Source organism: Rutilus rutilus, assembly GCF_951802725.1.
Source record: "Rutilus rutilus genome assembly, chromosome: 3".
NCBI lineage: Eukaryota > Metazoa > Chordata > Actinopteri > Cypriniformes > Leuciscidae > Rutilus > Rutilus rutilus.
Genome location: NC_140211.1, coordinates 17,412,067 through 17,434,830, shown reverse-complemented (window position 1 = coordinate 17,434,830; position 22,764 = coordinate 17,412,067). Strand labels below are relative to the sequence as shown.

The following is a 22,764-nucleotide window of genomic DNA, read 5'->3' as shown; positions in this document are numbered from 1 at the left end:
CATGCATTCATACTTAAAATATGAAAACATGTGTTATACACTATAGGAATTATTGTTGCAATTAGCTATCATCCAAACTTATCATGTACAATAATGTATGTATTAATGTAATAATGTAGTAACAATGTACGTAAACCTGTTTAAATAAATGAAAGATATTTCATGGATAAAGTTCAGATGTTTTATTATGCCAGGCAATAATTGAAAAGGTATGATTCTTTACAGGTCATCATCACATGATTACACTCTGACATGCATAAAATTATTTCCTACAAAAATGCTAAACATTTACAATTACTGCTGTATATAGATTTGTACAGTATGTAATCAAAAATGCACATATATCAATCTTTAGGCAAAAGCACATACATATATCCTGATTCAGATTCATGATTATATTTTTAAAAAATCATCATCTAGGACCTCTCATTTGGGTGTAATTTATTCATTGTAACTGACAGGTGAGATGATCAGTGGTGCTGAATGTTTACCTTTCTCAATAGTCCAAGGACTTAAATAAGGATAGAGTTTCTCAGTAAAAGACTGATTGGTGAAAGAGTAGATATGAGACCTGGACTCCACATCATAAAAGGAGACCAGACCCTCCTCATAATCCACAAACACACCCACCTTCTGGGGCTTCACTCTCAGGGAGAGAGACACATGGGAAGACTCACAAGCTTTATACATGTTCTCATTACTTTTCCACAAAGTCCAATTTCCATTCTCAGGACACAGGAACAGATCCCCCTTCCTGTTAATGGATTCTCTTGCCACACCTATACACCACTGTGTCTTTCTCTTTACCTGAACCTCAAAATAAAACCTCCCTGAGGAAAAACCCTCCTTTCCCAGCACAATATATTTATCAAACCTCTTGTAATTGTGTGGGTAGTCATGCTTTATGTTTCCAAGTCGCACTTGTTTTCCATCTTCAGATAGGGTCAGTTCGGGGTGTGCCGTATCAGGATCCAGAGTCACATCCACTGAGAGAGAGAGAGAATTTGAATCACAGCTTCATAACAGAATAACAAGTTCAGTCAAACTGGAATGCTGTAAATCTCTTATCAGTTCATTTAAGGTACTGTGAGAATATATGAGTGCGTATCATACACTGTACCTGCATACCGCTGGATCCTCTTCATCACTGTGGCATACATGATAACAAAAGATGATGAGATCTTTATTTACATATAGACATTTATGAATTGAATTCTTGTTTAAATGCTATAGGGCAAATAATACACTGCAGACTAATGCATGTTATTAAATGTGCTTATTTAAGAATAAAATTGATGCAATGAATGAATGAATGCAAGGACCTTACATTAGCAAACAAAAAACCCTGCCTTTTTAAAAAGTGACTGTTTGTAAAAGTTTGATCATCATGAACTGAGATAAGACAATTATTGTGAAATAAGAATCTGTGAAACCTACCAGTTTGACTGAGTTTCTTATCTAGAGTGTCCTGCAGCTGAGCCAGAGCACTCCTCAAAGTCTCCACACTCCCGCAAGTGTTAATACTGATCCCAGTCCAGATCTTGGTGTCAAACGGGCTGCACAGGGATGGATAAGTCTACAGCAGGAGAGAAGCGTGTTGAGTGTTGTCCTGTGATGTGCTGCGAGCAGAGAGACAGACACTGACCTGTAGGAGGTGCAGGTGATCTTCAGTGTGTGAGAGCTGCTCCAGCTCAGTGTTTCTTCTCTTCAGCTCAGTGATCTCCTGCTTCAGCTCTCTAATGAGCTCTTCAGCCTGCTTCTCTTCTGCTTTCTGCTTCTGCTCCATCACCTCCAGCAGCTCAGACTGACAGCTCTCAATGGAGCGGAGCAGATCCGTGAACAGCTCAACACAGTCCGCTTTCTCTTTTTCAGCGTTCTTCTGATTAGTCAGAATCATGAAAAAAAAAAATCATTTTCAGAACTTTTAAAAACATTTATCTAATAAATCAAATATTAACTTTTCTATAACTATTAGATAATAATAAATGTTATATATATATATATATATATATGAACAAACTTGCTTTTCTCAGCTTTACTGAGTGTTGGATTTCTTCAGTTTTCTTTATTCTGTCTTGGATCATTTGCAGCACATCTGTCTGTGACTTCATCAGCTGGGTCTATAGACAGAACAACAGCAAAGATATTAATAACAATAATGATGACAATAATAATAATAATAGTGCCTTAAAAGTAAGGTTCTCAAGGCAGAAAACAAGAATATAAAAACAGTATATAAACATATATAAAATAATCAAGTAAAATCAATTAAAAGCTCTCCAGAATTTTTTTTTTTAAGAAACGTCTGTTCTTCTCTTTTTGAGTATTCTAAAGACATGTTTTCATTGAGCTATTTCCTACCTTCTTCTTTACACTCTCCTCCTCTACAAGGACGTTGTTGTGATTCTTGTGTTCGGTCACAGTGCAGATCACACACACACATGTCTGATCATCTCTACAGAACAGCTCAAGAGGTCTGTCGTGTTTCTGACACAAATGATCCTGGAGATTTTTTACAGGGTCGATAAGTTTGTGTTGTTTTAAACCTGGAACTGTCAAATGATGCTTCAGGTGAGCCTCGCAGTAAGAGCACTGACACACAGGGCACGACTTCAGGGCTTTCAGTTTCGTCTTCGTACAGATGTCACACAACACTTCAGGTATTTTCAGACGATTTCTCTTTTTATAGAGATCTACAATGGCTCTGAGTGTTGTGTTGACCTTGAGCTCAGGTTTTTGGTTGAATGTTTTTTTACATATTGGGCAGTTGTAGTCCTTACAGTTGTCCCAGAATTCTTTTAGGCAGATCTGGCAGAAGTTGTGTCCACATGGAGTGGTGACTGGATTGGTGAACACATCCAGACAGATGGAACACTGGAGCTCCTCAGTCAGACCAGTGGAGGATGACGGGGCTGAAAAAAAAGAAGAAGATATTTAAAGAAGTATGAAGTGTAACTTCATTTATGATATTTACTTCACAAATGAGGAAAATTATTACGTCTTTCAAGCACTAATCCATTATTTTTGTGGGTTAGACTTACATGGAGATAAATCCAGATTCCTGGTCTCTCTTGGTTTTGGACATTCTGCCAGTGCTTTTGCCCTTTAAAAGATTTAAATAAATAAATAAAGCCACATTAAGTCTTATTTCACAACAGAAATCATGACCAGTAGATTCATAGAGTAAAACAACAACTCATACATATTAATACTTTTTTTTTTTTATCGCATTGTCAAAAACTTTAAAATAAAAATAATAATAAAATTCAAGTTATATATTTTTTCATCTCATGTTAGCTATAACTGTCACGAATTAGATCCAATAAAGACGATGAACATTGAAAAGTAACAAGATTAGTTTAATAAATAACTCAAAGTAATAACCAAGATGTGAGACAGCGTGGGTGCACTTAACACAAGCAATAACCGAAAAATGAACATTGAACAAGGAAGAACTTAAATACACAGATGAACAATGGAGACAACAGCTGAAGACGATGATGATAGCTGGCAGGTGCGGGTAATGGTGAAGGAGGTGCAGGTGTGGGCCAAGGAGGATGTCTCCGGACACAAACACCACCGTCTCCGGCACGGGCACCACCGTCTCCGGCACGGACACCACCGTCTCCGGCACGGACACCACCGTCTCCGGAACGGACACCACCGTCTCCGGCACAAACACCACCGTCTCCGGCACGGACACCACCGTCTCCGGCACGGACACCAGCGTCTCCGGCACGGACACCACCGTCTCCGGAACGGACATCACCGTCTCGGGCACGGACACCAACGTCTCCGGCACGGACATCACCGTCTCCGGAACGGACACCACCGGCTCCGGCACGGACACCACAACGGCACAAACACCAATGTCTCCGGCACGGGCACCACCGTCTCCGGCACGGACACCACCGTCTCCGGCACGGAAACCAGCGTCTCCGGCACGGACACCACCGTCTCCGGAACGGACACCACCGTCTCCGGCACAAACACCACCGTCTCCGGAACGGACATCACCGTCTCCGGCACAAACACCAACGTCTCCGGCACAGACACCAACGTCTCCGGCACAAACACCAACGTCTCCGGCACAGACACCAACGTCTCCGGCACAGACACCAACGTCTCCGGCACGGACACCACCGTCTCCGGCACGGACACCACCGTCTCCGGCACAAACACCACCGTCTCCGGCACGGACACCAAAGTCTCCGGCACGGACACCAGCGTCTCCGGAACGGACACCGCCGTCTCCGGCACGGACACCGTCTCGGGCACGGACACCACCGTCTCGGGCACAAACACCACCGTCTCGGGCACAAACACCACCGTCTCGGGCACAAACACCACCGTCTCGGGCACAAACACCACCGTCTCGGGCACAAACACCACCGTCTCGGGCACAAACACCACCGTCTCGGGCACAAACACCACCGTCTCGGGCACAAACACCACCGTCTCGGGCACAAACACCACCGTCTCGGGCACAAACACCACCGTCTCGGGCACAAACACCACCGTCTCGGGCACAAACACCACCGTCTCGGGCACAAACACCACCGTCTCGGGCACAAACACCACCGTCTCGGGCACAAACACCACCGTCTCGGGCACAAACACCACCGTCTCGGGCACAAACACCACCGTCTCGGGCACAAACACCACCGTCTCGGGCACAAACACCACCGTCTCGGGCACAAACACCACCGTCTCGGGCACAAACACCACCGTCTCGGGCACAAACACCACCGTCTCGGGCACAAACACCACCGTCTCGGGCACAAACACCACCGTCTCGGGCACAAACACCACCGTCTCGGGCACAAACACCACCGTCTCGGGCACAAACACCACCGTCTCGGGCACAAACACCACCGTCTCGGGCACAAACACCACCGTCTCGGGCACAAACACCACCGTCTCGGGCACAAACACCACCGTCTCGGGCACAAACACCACCGTCTCGGGCACAAACACCACCGTCTCGGGCACAAACACCACCGTCTCGGGCACAAACACCACCGTCTCGGGCACAAACACCACCGTCTCGGGCACAAACACCACCGTCTCGGGCACAAACACCACCGTCTCGGGCACAAACACCACCGTCTCGGGCACAAACACCACCGTCTCGGGCACAAACACCACCGTCTCGGGCACAAACACCACCGTCTCGGGCACAAACACCACCGTCTCGGGCACAAACACCACCGTCTCGGGCACAAACACCACCGTCTCGGGCACAAACACCACCGTCTCGGGCACAAACACCACCGTCTCGGGCACAAACACCACCGTCTCGGGCACAAACACCACCGTCTCGGGCACAAACACCACCGTCTCGGGCACAAACACCACCGTCTCGGGCACAAACACCACCGTCTCGGGCACAAACACCACCGTCTCGGGCACAAACACCACCGTCTCGGGCACAAACACCACCGTCTCGGGCACAAACACCACCGTCTCGGGCACAAACACCACCGTCTCGGGCACAAACACCACCGTCTCGGGCACAAACACCACCGTCTCCGGCACGGGCACCACCGTCTCCGGCACGGACACCACCGTCTCCGGAACGGACACCACCGTCTCCGGCACAAACACCACCGTCTCCGGCACGGACACCAACGTCTCCGGCACGGACATCACCGTCTCCGGAACGGACACCACCGGCTCCGGCACGGACACCACAACGGCACAAACACCAATGTCTCCGGCACGGGCACCACCGTCTCCGGCACGGACACCAGCGTCTCCGGAACGGACACCGCCGTCTCCGGCACAAACACTGCCGTCTCCGGAACGGACACCCCCGTCTCCGGCACGGACACCCCCGTCTCCGGCACGGACACCACCGTCTCCGGCACGGACATCACCGTCTCCGGCACGGACATCACCGTCTCCGGAACGGACACTACCGGCTCCGGCACGGACACCACAACGGCACAAACACCAATGTCTCCGGCACGGGCACCACCGTCTCCGGCACGGACACCACCGTCTCCGGCACGGAAACCAGCGTCTCCGGCACGGACACCACCGTCTCCGGAACGGACACCACCGGCTCCGGCACGGACACCACAACGGCACAAACACCAATGTCTCCGGCACAAACACCAATGTCTCCGGCACGGGCACCACCGTCTCCGGCACGGACACCACCGTCTCCGGAACGGACACCACCGTCTCCGGCACAAACACCACCGTCTCGGGCACGGACATCACCGTCTCCGGAACGGACACCACCGGCTCCGGCACGGACACCACAACGGCACAAACACCAATGTCTCCGGCACGGGCACCACCGTCTCCGGCACGGACACCAGCGTCTCCGGAACGGACACCAGCGTCTCCGGAACGGACACCGCCGTCTCAGGAACGTTGTGAAAAAGTAAAGCAGAGATTACGACTTTGATGCAGAATCATGAACTTCGGGAATTCTGGGAAAAGCTTGGGGGACAGCTGGAAGAAATCAAGAAACATGTCCCAGATGACTTCACTCCTGTTCAACCCAAGCTCTATAAGGTTGGCTTGGGCTTGGGATACCTTGAACTTCCTCAGATCAACTACAAACTGTCTGTGGAGCAGACTTTACTGTGGGCCAGAAATGGGCCCTCATTAAATTATGGAATAATAAAAAAAATTTTTTTTTAAATAGGCCTATTTGTGGAAAAAATATGTAATATTTGAGTTACATAATTGTCCTTGAAATAGTGGTCAAGAACGTCCACTAATGACACGTCCAATACGCAAACGAATGACTCCTTTGAACCGATTCACTTTAATGAATGGTTAAAACAACTGATCTGTCCAACACTGAATCGGTGTATAAAAAAAAAAAAAAAAAAAAAAAAAAAATCAGTAACACTAAAATAATGTTCCATTTATTAAACTCTAGTTAACTACATTAGTTAACATACTATTAATAAACTGCACTTCTACAGTATTGTTAATATTAATTTTAATATTTAGACTACTAATAGCCTACATTATTGAAATCAAAAGTTGTATTTGTTAACATTAATGCACAGGAGAGGAAGAGCAAGGGAAAAGGAAAGATCTGGGCGCGGGGCCTGGTATACTGCATTAAAAGTCCCGTACACCTTTATTTTTGCATGATGCTGCATGCATGCCAGTAACTGTCAGTATAAGTAAGTGTAACAAGGCCTGCGCAAGAAAAAACAGCTGACAAACAAACAAAACTATCAGTTGGCGCATGTGCCACTTAGCATAGTGGAATGTGCCAATGGCTTCAGTAAGATACCATGTCACATTAATGTTAATACCGCCTCTCGCGTGACATTATTATGAATGTTGAAAGAGTTTTTGCTGCTAAATATTTGTGTAGAAAATATTTTTTTTCAGGATTCTTTGATGAATAGAAAGCTAAATTAATTTCTACATTATAAATGTATTTACTGCCACTTTTATTCAATTGAAGCTCTGCAGCTTTCAAAAGCAATCAAATGCTGATCGCATTTCAGTGCTGTAAAAAGAGCATTTGACTGATACTTAAACCTGGATTGCTCTGTTTTGTCTCAGACATGTAGCTTACCCTACTGAATAAGACCATAACATGACACTATGTCTTTCACGTACCTGTGAGTGTCAGCTGCGCTCTCATGCCTCTTACGTATGAATGGATGAACAAACATTCTGTTGTCTAAAGAAAAAAACGTTTCCAAAAGATTCCCAAAATTTTCGGCTTAGTTTCATTTCACTGAAAGCTCCCGCCCACCTACATTAATCCCAGCTCCTCCCATATTTTCTTACTCACATGAAACAGATGAAGTTTTACAGCTTTATTGTCTGTTTGACACACGTGTTCATTTGTATACGTGTAAGAGGGTTTTAAAATAGGGCATGAAGAAGAGGTAAGCAATACAATATTTGTTGTTGGGAACATTTGTTAAGACAAAGGCCTGTGATAAACATCTGGAATATATATATTTTTAAGACATACCAGATGACTATTACATAAACAATAGTACAGATAATACTTGTGAAGCCCTTTAGACACCAGTTGACTGCTGGAGGAAGCTATGACAAATGAAAAGCAAAAACATTTTCATTTCAACAGTGTCACTGCATTTGTGCCATTTATATCTTTTTACATATGAGAGAGAGAAAAAAAAAACTACATTATGCATAACTAATGTATGATTTTTTCACATTAATTAAAAGTATGCTGTATCACCAACTATGAAGTCAATAGTATAAAAGTATGTCAATATTATAAACTGCCTTTTTAACCAGCTAATAGTCATCACACATATTACAAGGAAGGACTTAAAAAAAAAAAAAAAGTTTACAGGACAGTTTTTTTTGTATTGTGCAAGAATGGGACCCTCCTTAGATCAAAGGATTAACCTGGATTTTCCCTTAATTTTCTCACCCCATTGTCCCTTATTGGCCCGAGTGTTGCATCTGCACCTGTGTGCAAAACCTCCTAATTTATAAATGGACCGTATCATACCTGTAATAACATACCACACCTGAATCACACCGTGTTTGTTCGTTCGCCAGAGGAGACCTGGCCCACCGACTGAGCCTGCATGGTTTCTCCCAAAGTTTTTTCCTCCATACTGTCACCTTGATGAAGTTACAACAGAACTGAATCAACACTGAACTGACTTCAGCTGAACAGCAGCCGAAATGCATAATTTCCTGTTATAACTGTAAAACTGCTTTGAAACAATCTGTATTGTATAAAGCATTTTATAAATAAAGGTGACTTGACCATAAGTGTGGTGACTGCAAAAGTACTGTGATTGAAACACAGGAGATAAATAAGGTCAAAGTTCAGCGTCTACAGGGATGAAATGCTAGGGGTGTGGCATGTGTTCATTGCTCTTTTCATCTGTTGCCGCATGATCTCTCTGCTCTCCCCACAATGGCTTTGACAATCGGAGAGCGTGTGCAGCGCTGCCTCCTGGTCCTCGTGCCTAGGCTGTTCTTGGCTCTCTTTAGGCTGGTCTCATCCGGCTCAAAGCGACCAAAACATCTCCCTCCTATCAGAAACCCACTGCTTACTCTCTCTGCAGTGCAACTGGCTGAGAAGATACGCAGAAGAGAGGTTTGGGCTTTCATTTGCATTAGTTCTGTCATGGCTGAGAAATAGCGAATGTATAGAGGGGCTACTTGTGAACTTAATGAATGAAAAGAAGGCTAATCAATTATTTTATCTTAAGGTTTCTTGCTGTTTTTTTCACGGATAAATCTCTGTTTCTATTATGCAAGGCAACAATGTGTGTAGTGTGCACTAAAAGAATGACAGCCCAGCACCAAACTTAAATGTAACTTGTTGCTGTAACAGCGTCTCTGTTCCAAAGGTTTAAATCAGGCATGCTTTATTGCATACATCTATAGACTAGACTGTAATCTTGAGTTATCTTGTTGACTTTATCATGGATAAAAGTAACAAAGGGCTCTGAAGCCAAAATGTTCTGGCACACCGTGGCTCACTTCCCTGACCTTTATGTCCGAAGCTCCTACACGTGGAGAAAACATATATAGCACTGTGCTTTATTTGTTGCTTAGTAAATAACACGAGACATGCCATTAAAAAAGCCTTCAGTTCACCCAAAAATGAAAATTGTGTAATTTACACACCCTCATGTCGTAACAGATCTTTTTGACTTTGTTCTGTGGAACACAAATGAGATAAAAAAAATAAAAAAAAAGAACTACTCCACAAAAGAAAGTCATATAGGTTTGGAACAACATATAACGTATCAATTGAGAAAATGTTTACTACAAAATGTAACTACATTTTTTTAAAGAAAAAAACAAAACTTTTTACACTACAGGCACTGCAAATATGGTAAACAATGTTTACAGGGTCCTCTGATAATGTCTGTGAGTGATTATGTACGCAAGTAATATAAGTCCTAAAACAACATCACTTCACTTACATATTCACCACTGTAGATAGAGCTAGACTAAAGCAACCACTGCTTGCCATGGTCTTTTGTAAAACTGACCATTAACCTTTTTGATTTGTAAATTCAGGTTACTAGTGTGGAGGTTGTGCAGGCCTACATTGACAGGATCCAGGAAGTAAACCCACTGCTCAATGCTTTGGTCAAAGACAGGTGAGCACTCGCTTTATAGAGGTGTTAACAACATTTATGAATGACTGAACAGGACATTTCACTATATATGTCCACTGTCCTCTCTTACAGGTTCTCATCCGCCCTTCAGGAAGCCGCTCATGCAGATAAACTAATAGAGGAGGAGAATGGAGGAGAGGAAGTTCTGAGGAACCGATTTCCACTGTTGGGTGTTCCACTGTCTGTCAAAGAGGCATTCGCACTACAGGGTACACTTCCCAGAATCCTCTTTGCCTTGCATCCATCCACACAGCATCACCCTGACTAAGTTTATTTTGAGATAAAGTCTATTCGACTGTAATTCTCGCTATTTAAACAGCTATTTGCCAGCAAATAACGTGGGCACAAAATACTGGGTTACGCTTTATTTTGACAGTCCACTTTAGACATTCTACTAACTCCAGTTAGGGTTAGTAGAATAGGTTGACATGTACATGCATAGTTACTTATAGTCACTAGAACGTCTGTTGGGGGACCATCAAAATAAAGTTACTTATAGTTAGAAGAATGTCTAAAGTGGACCATAGAAATAACGTATTACCAAATATTGATTTGAATTGTTCTCTTAAAAATCAATGGACCTATCAATGACTAACTGATTGTACTGAAAATGACTTTGGTATGGACAATGTACGGTTTTGGACTAGTGCTATTTGTTTTCTAAGTGCAAGCTTCAAGATTGGTAAAATTATAAAACAATGTCAACTAAAATCAATATCTTTACAATATCAAATGTGTCAACATATTTATTCATTTAAATAAATATTGTAAAAATATGCAGATTTAAATATGTCAGAATAAATTGCTTCAGAATAAATTATATTTATATATGCATTTTTATATTTTTTACGGACAAGCAACTTTTTTTACTCGGACAAGTGAATGACCGAGCACATGACAAGGCTTAGTGTCGAGCCCTGCTGTATAGGATAGTAGAAATGGTTCATTTTTATGTTATCTGCTCCCACAGGTATGCCCAATTCTGGCGGGTTGAAATCCCGGAGTAGAGTACTTGCCAATGTGGATGCTCCTCCTGTGGCTCTGTTGAAGAGAGCTGGAGCCATCCCTCTAGGTGTCACCAACACCAGTGAGCTTTGCATGTGGATGGAGTCCAACAACCACCTCTATGGGATCACCAGTAACCCCTATGACCTCGAGAGGATGTGTGGAGGAAGCTCAGGTCTTGCAAAAAAGAAAAGGAATATTTTTTTATAAATCTTATATAAATATTAAACTCAATAAGACTATACAAAAAGTATACCTCATTGGTCACGGTTTCAATTTCATGTTTCTATGCACTGATGTTCAGCTTAACATAACATTAAAAAGTTGATAATTAGCCATGAACTATTAAACATCGATTCTTTCTTGGTAGGTGGAGAGGGAAGTATCATCGGTGGTGGTGCATCTGTGATAGGTATCGGTTCGGACATTGGAGGAAGTATCCGCATGCCGTGTTTTTTCAATGGGATATTTGGCCACAAACCTTCAAAAGGTATGCATTTTGCTGTAAGGAAAATCAGAAAAACATCTTTCTGTTAATAGGAAAAATAGGGTGTATCTTATCATAAAGGGAGAGTTTATTTCATTTCAGATGTGGTTTTAAATGACGATCAGTTTCCCTCATGTTCTGGTCTCCAAAATGACTACCTGAGTTCTGGTCCAATGTGTCGCTACGCTGAAGACCTGCTCCCTCTTCTGAAGATAATGGCTGGGCCCACTGCAGACAAGTACATCTCAAATAAATATAAACCAGAGAATGCAAATATTGTTTTTTTTAAACAAATTAGTACTGACACCAAGTATTATTTTCTAGGCTCTTCCTCTCAAAAGAGGTGGATCTGAAAAAGTTACGTTTCTTCACTGTAGTAGATGATGGTGGATCTCCATTGACATCTCCAGTAGACAAACAGCTCATTGAAGCTCAAAAGAGGGTGAGAAGCAAACCAAAGCCAACTACTACATTATTTGCATTTAACATATAGAATACTTCTGTAATCAGCTGTATTGATTAATATATGCAGAATACTAATATGAGCCTTATTTGAAAAAAGTTGTTTCTGTTCGCAGGTGGCTGCACGTTTAGAGGCGGATCTGGGAGTTACAGTTACAGAAGTTAGTTTTCCTCAGCTCAAATACTCTTTTCAGATTTGGGACACATTCTTGGCTCTACCTGACAAAGACGGCAAGGTGTGTAGTACCATAAGTTACTTAATATTCACTATTATCATCTATTTGACTGAAACTAATTTGTTTCATGATTGGCAATTTTTTTGCAAGATTCACACTGTTATTGAACTGAATCAACATTGAACTGCCTTGAGAGCTGCTTATAGCTGAACTTTACACAGTGAACTGAACCAAAATTGAACTCGCTTGTCTTTTTAGAGCTACTTTACAGCTAATTTAAATTTACATTTTACATCACTCGACATATTTTCCTGTTTATTACTGTGAAGCTGCTTTGAAACAGTTTGTATTGTATGCAGCGCTAAAATCAAGTTGACTTGAGTACTTTATGAAAGACTCAGTTGCTTTAAGTCTATATTGTTTACAACAAATGACAATAGCAACTAGCAACCACAAAAAACATGGTACATGCAGAGAATCAGAGCAAGTTTGAGTGTGTGTTTGTGTTTATTCCAGCCTCCACAGCCTTTTGTTGAGCTAATGGGAGATGGAGGCTCCGTGTGGCCTATTTGGGAGCTAATAAAGAGGACATTTGGAAGATCTGAACACACTGTGGCTGCTATTGGTAAACTCTAACACTGATCTAAATACTGTATAGTAATTTTTGGCTGTGGTTGTTCAGGGTTGAATAATTGGGGCTTGTTCTGATCTTGTTCTTCAAACGTCTTTCGAACTAGCAACTGGCAGGAGACACATGTATTTCCCTTGTGGCTGATTTCAGGTTTGGCTCTAATGGAGAGTTCTCACAGCTCTAAGCCATCTCAGTTCATGCTAAAGCAGAAGGAAGAACTGCAAAGAGAGATGGAGGATCTGCTGGGGACAGATGGAGTGCTGCTCTACCCCTCTCATCCTCTTCTCGCCCCCAAACACCACCACCCCATATTTACCCCATATAATATTGGTTACACAGGTAACAGTTGCTTAACTAACAATCTCAAACATAACCCTTTACTAATGTAATTTAGCTGATCATTTTATTGTTAGCAGTTACCATGTGTCAGTCTCAATCATTAGAACCAGAGATTGTTGTGCCTTTATCATATATTATTAAACACACAATGCCCACTTTTGGAAATTTGATGCTCTTGATCTGGGCCATAGATATGGAGTCCATTAAGTAACAATAACCTTATATGTGTCTATTACGGTCAAGAAATGGATTATAAAAAGTTACTAAAGAGTTTAAAGCCATTATTAGTTGAAGAGGTCAGACAGGAACAGACTTCAATATTGAGTTTATCTTTGCATCAAGGCTAATCAATAACATTAGGAGTGTCAAATAGAAGTACATGGAAATCCTTGAAATATACAGCAAAGAATATATATTAATATAATTGAAATTGTTTTCACCTATTTCTAGGGATCCTGAACATCCTCGGCCTGCCGGTGACCCAGTGTCCACTGGGATTGAGTAAGGAGCGACTGCCCTTGGGCGTGCAGGTGGTGGCTGGGAAGTTTCAAGACCGTCTGCCCTTGGCTGTGGCGCTCTACCTGGAGAAGACTTTCGGAGGCTGGGTCGATCCTGGAGTGGCTTGAGCAGTGAAGACACTGGAGGAAATGCTGGATCTAGGCATGACATAGCAAAGCAAGTTTCTCAGGAATAACCACCTCAACAAACATTGATTTAAAGGGATAGTTGACCCAAAAATGAAATTTCTCATCATGTACTTGCCCTCACGTTGTTCCAAACTCATAGGATTTTCTTTCTCCTGTGAAACACAAAAGAAAATATTTTGAAGAACATTAGAAACCAAACAGTTTTGGTGCCCACTGCCCATTTGGACAATGGACAAAAACACTGAAACATTTATCAAATGATCTTCTTTTATCATCTTCTTTCTTCCACAGAAGAAAGTCATACAGGTTTGTAACATGAGGGTGAGTAAAATTACAGAATTTTCATTTTGGGGTGAACTGTCCCTTTAAGATAAATCGGTGGTTAGAAAGCTAAGGTCTTTAGTAAGGAAGCGTAATCATTTAAGCAGCATATCTTAAGAGAATGCTTTAGGGATTTTCTAAATAGTTATTTTGGGTCCTACCTGATTTCAGTCAAATGAAAAGTATACCATGGAATCAAGAGTACTCAAAAGCAGAACACATTTTCACTTGATTCAAATAATGCATAGCTGTTATTGCAAACAGAATGTAATATAATCCACATACCTTTAAGTTAAAGATATTGACTTTTTAAACCATTTGTAAAATATGGTTGAAAACACCCTTAAATTAAAACTTATGGTTGAAACATTCACCTGGAGGCATTGTTCCACTTCAGAAAAGTCGCACTATACCAAAGGTTTCTTATTTCAGCATTGAAATTTACCATGTTCATAAAATCTGTTCAATATTTGTGTCTCAGACTTTTGAACATTGATACAGTGTAAAAATAACAGCTAGCAAGAAGTAGGTTGTGTCAGTTAACTGGCAACCAATATTATTTACACCAAGGCTTCAGCAAATGACTCATTCACATCTGGACACGTTTTCATTTATTTCCTCCTTCTTAAAAAAAAAAAAAAAAAAAAAAACGTTCTTGAGAAGTACTGAACAGAAAACCTGTTTTACACTTTTTTTTTATTGTTTTAATTTTTTTCTTTCTTTCCCATCCAAAGAGGAACTTGAAAACATTTTTAAACATTCTCAGTGTGAAAACACATGGACAGATTCTTTTGTTTCATTGGTGGGACACGGTAATAGCATGTTTGTACCATTTTAAGATCTCTTAATAATGTGTCAATCAAAAATAGGTTAAGACACAAACTAACCAGCCCGCTTCAATTTCGCATCATTTCCCCCGACACTATGAAAACTGAAATGGGCCTAAAAACAAGAGACGATACAAACATTAACAAAAAGATAAAGAAAACAGCTGTTTTGTAAGAGGGTCCCTGTCTTTGGCAACGCAGAAACAGAGATAGGACATGAGGTCAACCAAACAGGAAGTCCTTTGCAACTGTCTGAAACCAGCATCCAGAGATTCACTAGCGCATATTCCCAATACCTCAGATTTTGGCCCGTAAATATGTACATTCCAGCGCATGTACACGGTATTTGTGTTTTAAAGCACTCCTCAGGTGACATCGAAGAGGGGTGTGTGAATGTATACATATGTGTCTATGTAAACGCCCTGTTTGTTAACCCAGTCCTCCTCAGGAGACGTTGGTTATGGGTTTGTATTTCTTGAGGCGGGTCCATTGTCCAGTAGAGTAGTTCATCTCAAACACCGTGTCCACCAGCATGGTGGTGCTGCCGGTTCCGTCCGCTTTAGGCAGAACTTCTGTGTGCTCACTCAGTTTGATCTGAATGATGTCACCCTGCTCTGGACAGGGGTTTTCTGTCGGGGGGGATGCGACAGGCGAAAATTAGGAGGGTCATTTAGAACAAAGAGGATCTGTAACATTGTCAATCGATTAACAGAAACCGATGAAAGCAAATCCAGAATACCTCGTGATCCTGCCATGAAGCCCAGGATGAGGGCTTTCTCGGGCCGTGTAACTTTGTTTGCAGTCTTGAACATTTCCTGCGCAGCATACATCTGTTCTCTCTGTGGACGATGCAAAATAAAAATTAAACTTCACAGACTATATACTACCATTCAAAAGTTTGGGGCCAGTAAGGTTTTTTTTTTTTTTTTAAGAAATGAATACTTTTATTCAGCAAGGATGAATTACATTTATCAGTGACAGTAAAGACTTTTATAAGCTAACAAATTCCATTTAAAAAAAATGCTGGAATATAATTAAAATCTCTTTAAATAGAAACCAGACATTTTAAATAGTATTTCACAATATTACTGAATTACTGTATTTTTGACCAAATAAATGCAGCCTTGGTGAGCACAAAATTATTTTAAACAATTAAAATTCTAACAACACTGAGGGAGTTTGGATGAAAGAATTCAGTATGATTCTTTATAACTTCCAAAGCTAACAGCACAACACACAAGCACACAGAGTAGGGGCTGTTGGAGTCAATGTGGAACATCAATGGCTAATCATTTTCATATTTTTTGGGCTGAAATTGATCTAATATAATCGGAGAAGAGATTGACTATTCATTCATTACATTATATCTAGGGGAAATACCAGAAACTGTTTAGGACATGGATAAATACTTATTAAAGATACTTATAGCAAGCAGTAGGAAAGCCATAGACCCTACAACAACGGACCAATGGCTAGGAATTGTAAATTAAATATATTGTAAGGAGAGAATCACATTCATTTAAAGGTTCGATTTAGAAAAGTATAAGAAGTATTAGGAAAAAATTATTATGTACATACACCATTAAGGAAAGTGTGATATCACACATTAAGATGTTGGAAATGTACTGTGACTTGACATGTGTTACCCATGATAACCTCTTTTTCACCATTTTCAATTAATAATTTTTATTTCATTTTTTAAACATCTATTAACGAAATTTCTAAATAAAACAGTTGTTTAGTAACAATACAAAAAAGACAGTCCAGTAAAATCATTTTATCCATGAATTCTTACCGTGAGCGACAGGTTCTTTTTGGGTTGGGTCGCTGGCGTGGGTGCGGGCTGGGCTGCAGTGGTGGGCGGCTGCGTGGGCATGTCTGGCTGTGCTGCTGTGGCGGCAGGAGGCGGGGCATTGTTGGTGGGCGTGCTGGTTGGCGTGGTTGGTGAGGTGGGGGCGGTGGGACTGGCGGTGCTGGCATTATACATGGGCGGCCTCTGTTTAAACTGGCCAGGTAGTGAAGCAGAAGCCGCATTTGGCGCGGACGACTCCTCCGACTGCCGGTTTGTAGGTTCACGCCCTGAACCGCCTGCATTCGCTAAATATAACACAATGCAGAAAAATGGGCATTGAGAAGACTTTAAGCTCACATTTAGCTTGGCTTCCAGTTAATAATTGTTGTGTCTAATCAATAGATTTTCTACTGCAGTTAATTTCTTTGCATTCATCCCATCCTGCATCTGTCGATGGCTCACCTGGCTGTGTCTCTGAACTGGGAATGTAAGACGAGGAAGGAACCATGCTGGGGGTGGCGGGAAGGTAACTGGTTGACGGCAGAGCACTCTCGTTGTTTAGCGCCCCAAGTTTCTGTTGAGAGGAGAAACAGATTTGAGTTTTGTTCTGACCCACATTCAAGGAAGCCATCACATGGCTGACAAGATTTCCAAAACTACCTGTGTGGACACCAAGCCAGCTGCGTAGTCTGGTGTTGCGTTCTCCACAACCGCCTCTTCTTTGGTCGCCTTCTCTCCAGCTTCTGTGTCTAAATAAGACCAAAATACAATATAACTAAAAATGCATAGCACTCAAAATACACTCAAAATACTTCTTGAACTTACCCAAAGTCTTTCTTCTCCTTTTAGCTTCTCTGCCAGCTCCTACCATATCCAACTCGGATATATCCAACAACTGCAAGAAAACACACAATCACCTAACCTGACAATATAAAGCCTATACAGAGATTATTACATCCATACAAACTAGGCAAAATACAGTTCATGACTCAGAAATCCAGGTGTCACCTGCAAATTTTGCTTTTAAGCTTTTAATAAAGAGTAAAACCTACTAGATATGCCCATGTTATGCAGCCACTGTCATTACTGGTCATTGCTAGACAGTTACCTTGACCCCTCTTTCTTTACGCAGGGGTGTGCGGGCAGGGGCAATAGGGGTTCTGTTACTGGGAGGGCTGAACATGCTTGGGGTGGTAGGGCTCCGGAATGGTGCTTTGGGAATTCCCTTCAGCGGTGCTGAGAAAAGACAGACAATCATTCATTATTAATCTTGTGTGCTGTTTTGAGATTTTTTTTAAAATGTTTTTGAAAGAAGTCTCTAATGCTCACCAAGGCTGCATTTATTTGATCAAAAATACAATAAAAAAGTAATATTATGAAATATTATTACAATTTAAAATAACGGTTCTATTTTAATATATTCCAAAACGTAATTTATTCCTGTGATGGTAAAGCTGAAATTTCTGTATAATTTAATTATAATTACTTAGTCTTCAGTGTCCCATGATCCTTAAGAAATTATCCTAATATGCTGATTTGCTGCTCAAGAAACATTTCAATGCTGAAAACAGCTGTGATGCTTAATATTTTTGTGGAAACCGTGATACATTACACGGATAGATCTGTGATACATCAGGATTCTTTGATGAATAGAAAGTTCTGAATTTATTTGAAATAGAAATCTTAGTAACACAGGTTTAATTTATTAACAATAATTAATGCATTAACTAATATAAGCTAACAATGAGTTATATATTTTATAGTATTTATTAACCTTTGTTATAATGTTAGTTAATAAAATGTGCATGTTCATGTTAGTTCAGAGTGCATTAATGTTAACAGATACAACTTTTAATAATGCTGTAGTAAATGTAGAAATGAACATGAACTAAGATTAATAAACGCTAGAGGTTCAACGGATCACAAAACTCACGGTTTGGATCATATTACGGTTTTTGATTCAAGGATCAGATCCTTTTTCGGATCAGCAAATGTAATTTTGCTTTCCATTTATTAGTTCAAAAAACAAAGTACTTCAATACCACATCAAAAACGACTAGCCTATTTAATAAAGTTCAAACATTTTTAAAGGCAAGTGAAGAAAAAGTCAGTAAAAATAAGATTAAAAACACTAATTACAAGCATAGATAAATAAAATATAACAAAGTTAGAAATTTAAGTAAGGTCTAAATGTAGTGTATTCAGGTATAGATGTAATAATTAGGCCTAAATGTAAAAAAATAATTAAAAAAATAAAATACTATAGTGTTATATTATATACTTTATAAATATAGATTCATCTTTGTTAAAGCTGTGTTTTGTTGTCAAAGACCGAATGCACGGATCCAATATACCGATACACATCAAACTTCTTTCTCAGCTGTTTACGTTTACTTAAGTCATAACCGACTGTTTACAAGAATACTTGCTGAGACTTGTACTTTGACACAACTGTGTGTTTGAGTCTGTTCAAGTGCATGGAGATGCGAAAGAGGAATCAGTTCGCTCGCTATCTGAAACGCAGCTCTCTGTGTGTGCGCGAGTGAGTGCCGTATTGATGGTGAAACTTAGCAAATTAATCCGTGAAACACATGCGTGCCGAATCATGGGGCCTGGTCCGTACGGATCAAGGATCAACTACGATCCGTTTAACCGCTAATAAATGCAGTAGAACTGTTCATCCTTAGTTCATCTTAACTAATGCATTTAACTAATGTTAACAAGTGAAAGAAACCTTTTTGTAAAGTGTTACCAAAGTCTTTTGTAACAAAATAAATGCTTTACTGTCACTTTTGATCAATGTAATTCATTTTTGCTGAATAAAAGTATGTTTCTTATAAATCTTAATGACCCCTAACTTTTGAACAGTGTAAAACACTTTATCTACTTACTTACTTTTAACCAACCAGTTCCAAGGCATTTTAGTTGATGTATAAGGTCAGTTCTCCTTAAGTTCACCACTTTAACTATGGACATGCTCCAGTGACGTTTTACAACAAAAAAAGATCTGACTCACTTTGAACACTACATCTATTATTGTATCATTTCAAACTTAAAGTTTGATATTATTGTTATGACAGTAAAAAAATTACACCATACAAATATTTTTGGGATATAAATCTTACTTGTGGTGTCAATCTTCTTTACCAGACCTCTTCCTTTGGAGTGGAAAGGCACTCCTGCGGTTTTCTTTAACTGCTGGGCAGTCTCTGTGGCTTTAGAACAAATATAATGGATAATACACATGGCAATCACCACTCAACAAACAAGCATAAACTCGTATTTTAAATGACTTTAAAGTAATCATGGAGAAAACACAGTTTTTCTTGCACCAATAATTCATAAACACACTTACATTTCTGAAGCAGCTCAGCTCTGAGCGTAGCACTCTTGGGTTTCCTCTTGAGCTGGAAGTGCTTGATGGGTGGAGTGAGTGGCCCCACCAGCGTAGTCAAAGCACTCTTGTTCAGATACTGACACTCCAAAGGCAACATTGATGACGCTTCACATTCATTTACTGGATGGAGGTGCAAACATCAACAGTAAGTCCCAGCAGATGCTTTATTACCAAACTGCATACTTACCATACGCACTTGCAAGTAACCGGCAGGTGAGAATACTCATCACAAGCTAATTAGAACCTCACACAAACAATCCCAGACAACCACAATAAATGTCACTGTTACTTGAATATAGAGTAATAGAGATGGTCAATGATCGTGAAATGAAAACACTGATATATAAAAAATAAACTTTTTAATATTAATTATATTAAAAATGAATGTTTACAGAGGCATTTTGGGTAGCACTTTGCAGTCAGTAACTGTTCATGAACACATCACACAGAGATTTTCAGCCCAAGACAATAATATAGCACTCAAAATCTAATTTTTCACTAGAGACATTGTCTTTAAAATGTGTCGTGAGTGCGCCTAACAAAGTCGTCTGTCAGACACAAGAAGAAAGACCAACAATGAGCTGTCAAACTGACCAAAATGTACATTCCTAATATGTAGTCAAAAGTAGTCCAGAGTGGAGAATTTATTGTGAAGAGATGGAGGAGCTTAGAAACCAGAAGAGACAAATATTAAAATGATTTACAATGACTTTTGACTCTTTACTAGCACTCCAATCATTGATGTCAGACCAACCTTTCTCACGCAGCTCTCCAAGTATGTCCTGTACATTTGGGTTCTGCTCCTCCAGATCCAGGTTTAGCGAGCCGGTCTCTGGAAATGATTTCAGGATATCGGCCACCATTAACACCCACGGCTCAGAGTCCACAGTGGCCAACTGAATGATCTCTGATAGAGCTTCCTTCATCTGGAATATGAGGGATAGAGAGAGAATAAAAGAGTTAACCTAGTCAGTTTGTCAAATGAATCTGCTTCTATTTCACTGTGGTTTGCTCCATACTGTAAATAGATAATTCCACCTCTGCTTACATTATTGCTACTGTAGATTTCCCTCCTTTTTAGTGCCTGAGGCAATATGCACAAAAAAAAGAAGAATCATGACAGGAATTCAGGCTAATTTAGTGAAACAATTAACTACAATACTGAAGAAACACTTGATGAAAACTTTTTTTTAAACCACTAATCCATTATTCTATACAATTTACTAAGGTTTTTTATTTTTATTTTAGAGTTAAATGTGCGAGTCACTAAAACATACAATCATTTATTTTCAAGCTTTACAAAAGCTGCAAACATGATTTCCGACTTAATATACTTTGTTTAATAATAAACAACATGCAATTATTATGATCCTCTTATTGTGTTAGCATTATTGACATATTGCAGATTCAGCAAGAGGTAAGAAAATGTATGATCGCAACTGTATATGAACGCGTTTTTTGAGTGAGTATCGAGACTTTTCACTTACTCACAAAATACCATGGTAATCAAAGCTCCCGCCAAAATCCGTTTCTAATGTATTTTTATGACAGCAGAGCCTGGTTATCATCAAGTTACCATTGGTTTACAGTATTAGCAATGACGGTTTAATCATTGTGATGTTTAATAAATGTGGTGTTTTGGCGGAAACTACAGATACCATGGTAAATATTTATAAGGGGGGCGTTTTACTCGTCCAAACAGAGAAATAAGCTGCATCAAAATAACATGCCAACAACAGTCACAAAGTTGACAGCATGTTTACATACAGGAAGGCTAGCAGGTTAGCTCAAGCCCAGAGGCTGAAGACAAACAGCAGCCGGAGACTGACATTATCCAGACAGCAGCTGCTGCAGGGGTCTCATGGTGGAAGCCATGTTATTATTACACATGCAACACATACGTGTCAGCAACATATTACACAATTACTGCTAATAAACGACATGCCACTCCAATAAAGCATGCCACACTAGGAAGTTAAGACAGTTAGGGTTAGTGTGTGTGTGTGTGTGTGTGTGTGTGTGTGTGTGTGTGTGTGTGTGTGGCAGCAGCAGGAGGAGTGAGTCCTGCAGTCGCACCTCATCCACGGTCCTGCGCGGGAGATGCAGCATCCCCAGTAAGAGTTTGAGCTTCACCGGAGGCGACAGACTGGAGAAACACAGGCGTATATTGTCGATGACCGATACGGTGAGTAGGGAAGCGATGCTCGAAGGTGTCCACAGCTCGTCTGTCGATCCAAGTTTGTTGTGGAGCCACAGGCCGGTGTCGCTCTCCCTCATCGACGCCATCTTGGAAAAAGACGAATAATGAGTTCGGGCATTTTAACAGGCTACCTAAGAAAACACACATGAGCGCGCTAGGACCCGTGTGATCACAAGTTGAAAACTTTTACAAACATGTCATCAGTATGTTATCTGAGTTATAAGTGATTTATTAAACAGTGCTTATTTTTTATTATTATTTTTAGCCTATTTTGATTTGGCCATGTGTAAAGCATTGGCTAATATCCCTTGTCATATGTTTTGTTTACAACCTGTGTGTTGTATACATTTGTTGATTAATAATAA

General features: G+C 40.8%; 3 protein-coding genes across 3 annotated transcripts; 1 reads left to right on the top strand and 2 right to left on the bottom strand.

The window, feature by feature from the left end:
• Positions 1–161: 161 nt before the first annotated feature.
• btr09 (bloodthirsty-related gene family, member 9) lies at positions 162–7,739 on the bottom strand. Its single transcript, XM_084403403.1, has 8 exons — positions 7,603–7,739; positions 3,042–3,103; positions 2,362–2,912; positions 2,025–2,120; positions 1,646–1,879; positions 1,438–1,576; positions 1,121–1,147; positions 162–986 (listed from the first exon to the last, which is right to left on the bottom strand). Exons 1-8 carry the CDS (start codon positions 7,656–7,658, stop codon positions 442–444), a joined length of 1,710 nt encoding a protein of 569 aa, XP_084259529.1. The 5' UTR covers positions 7,659–7,739; the 3' UTR covers positions 162–441.
• A 58-nt stretch (positions 7,740–7,797) lies between these two features.
• On the top strand, positions 7,798–14,809 carry faah2b (fatty acid amide hydrolase 2b). Its single transcript, XM_084403413.1, has 11 exons — positions 7,798–9,079; positions 10,015–10,097; positions 10,188–10,324; positions 11,086–11,295; positions 11,491–11,610; positions 11,710–11,845; positions 11,932–12,049; positions 12,186–12,305; positions 12,762–12,870; positions 13,027–13,215; positions 13,666–14,809. Exons 1-11 carry the CDS (start codon positions 8,897–8,899, stop codon positions 13,839–13,841), a joined length of 1,581 nt encoding a protein of 526 aa, XP_084259539.1. The 5' UTR covers positions 7,798–8,896; the 3' UTR covers positions 13,842–14,809.
• Positions 14,810–14,859: 50 nt separating this feature from the next.
• Positions 14,860–22,540, bottom strand: nelfa (negative elongation factor complex member A). The gene is made up of 11 exons (XM_084403409.1): positions 22,276–22,540; positions 20,954–21,125; positions 20,158–20,319; positions 19,928–20,017; positions 17,911–18,038; positions 17,628–17,697; positions 17,463–17,551; positions 17,265–17,376; positions 16,806–17,107; positions 15,750–15,849; positions 14,860–15,639 (listed from the first exon to the last, which is right to left on the bottom strand). The coding sequence occupies exons 1-11, from the start codon at positions 22,483–22,485 to the stop codon at positions 15,455–15,457; spliced, it is 1,620 nt and encodes a 539-aa protein (XP_084259535.1). The 5' UTR covers positions 22,486–22,540; the 3' UTR covers positions 14,860–15,454.
• Between the last annotated feature and the right edge of the window lie 224 nt (positions 22,541–22,764).

Coding starts and splice junctions, on each gene's coding strand:
- faah2b (XM_084403413.1), top strand. CDS start 8,897: ATGGCTTTGACAATCGGAGAGCGTGTGCAGCGCTGCCTCCTGGTCCTC. Junction 11,846..11,931: donor GCTGGGCCCACTGCAGACAA/GTACATCTCAAA, acceptor ATTATTTTCTAG/GCTCTTCCTCTCAAAAGAGG. Junction 12,306..12,761: donor TACCTGACAAAGACGGCAAG/GTGTGTAGTACC, acceptor TGTTTATTCCAG/CCTCCACAGCCTTTTGTTGA.
- btr09 (XM_084403403.1), bottom strand. CDS start 7,658: ATGTTTGTTCATCCATTCATACGTAAGAGGCATGAGAGCGCAGCTGAC. Junction 2,121..2,361: donor AGGAGAGTGTAAAGAAGAAG/GTAGGAAATAGC, acceptor TTCTGTCTATAG/ACCCAGCTGATGAAGTCACA. Junction 1,880..2,024: donor ACTCAGTAAAGCTGAGAAAA/GCAAGTTTGTTC, acceptor CTGACTAATCAG/AAGAACGCTGAAAAAGAGAA.
- nelfa (XM_084403409.1), bottom strand. CDS start 22,485: ATGGCGTCGATGAGGGAGAGCGACACCGGCCTGTGGCTCCACAACAAA. Junction 20,320..20,953: donor TGGAGAGCTGCGTGAGAAAG/GTTGGTCTGACA, acceptor ACCTCCATCCAG/TAAATGAATGTGAAGCGTCA. Junction 15,640..15,749: donor CTTCATGGCAGGATCACGAG/GTATTCTGGATT, acceptor CCCCCCCGACAG/AAAACCCCTGTCCAGAGCAG.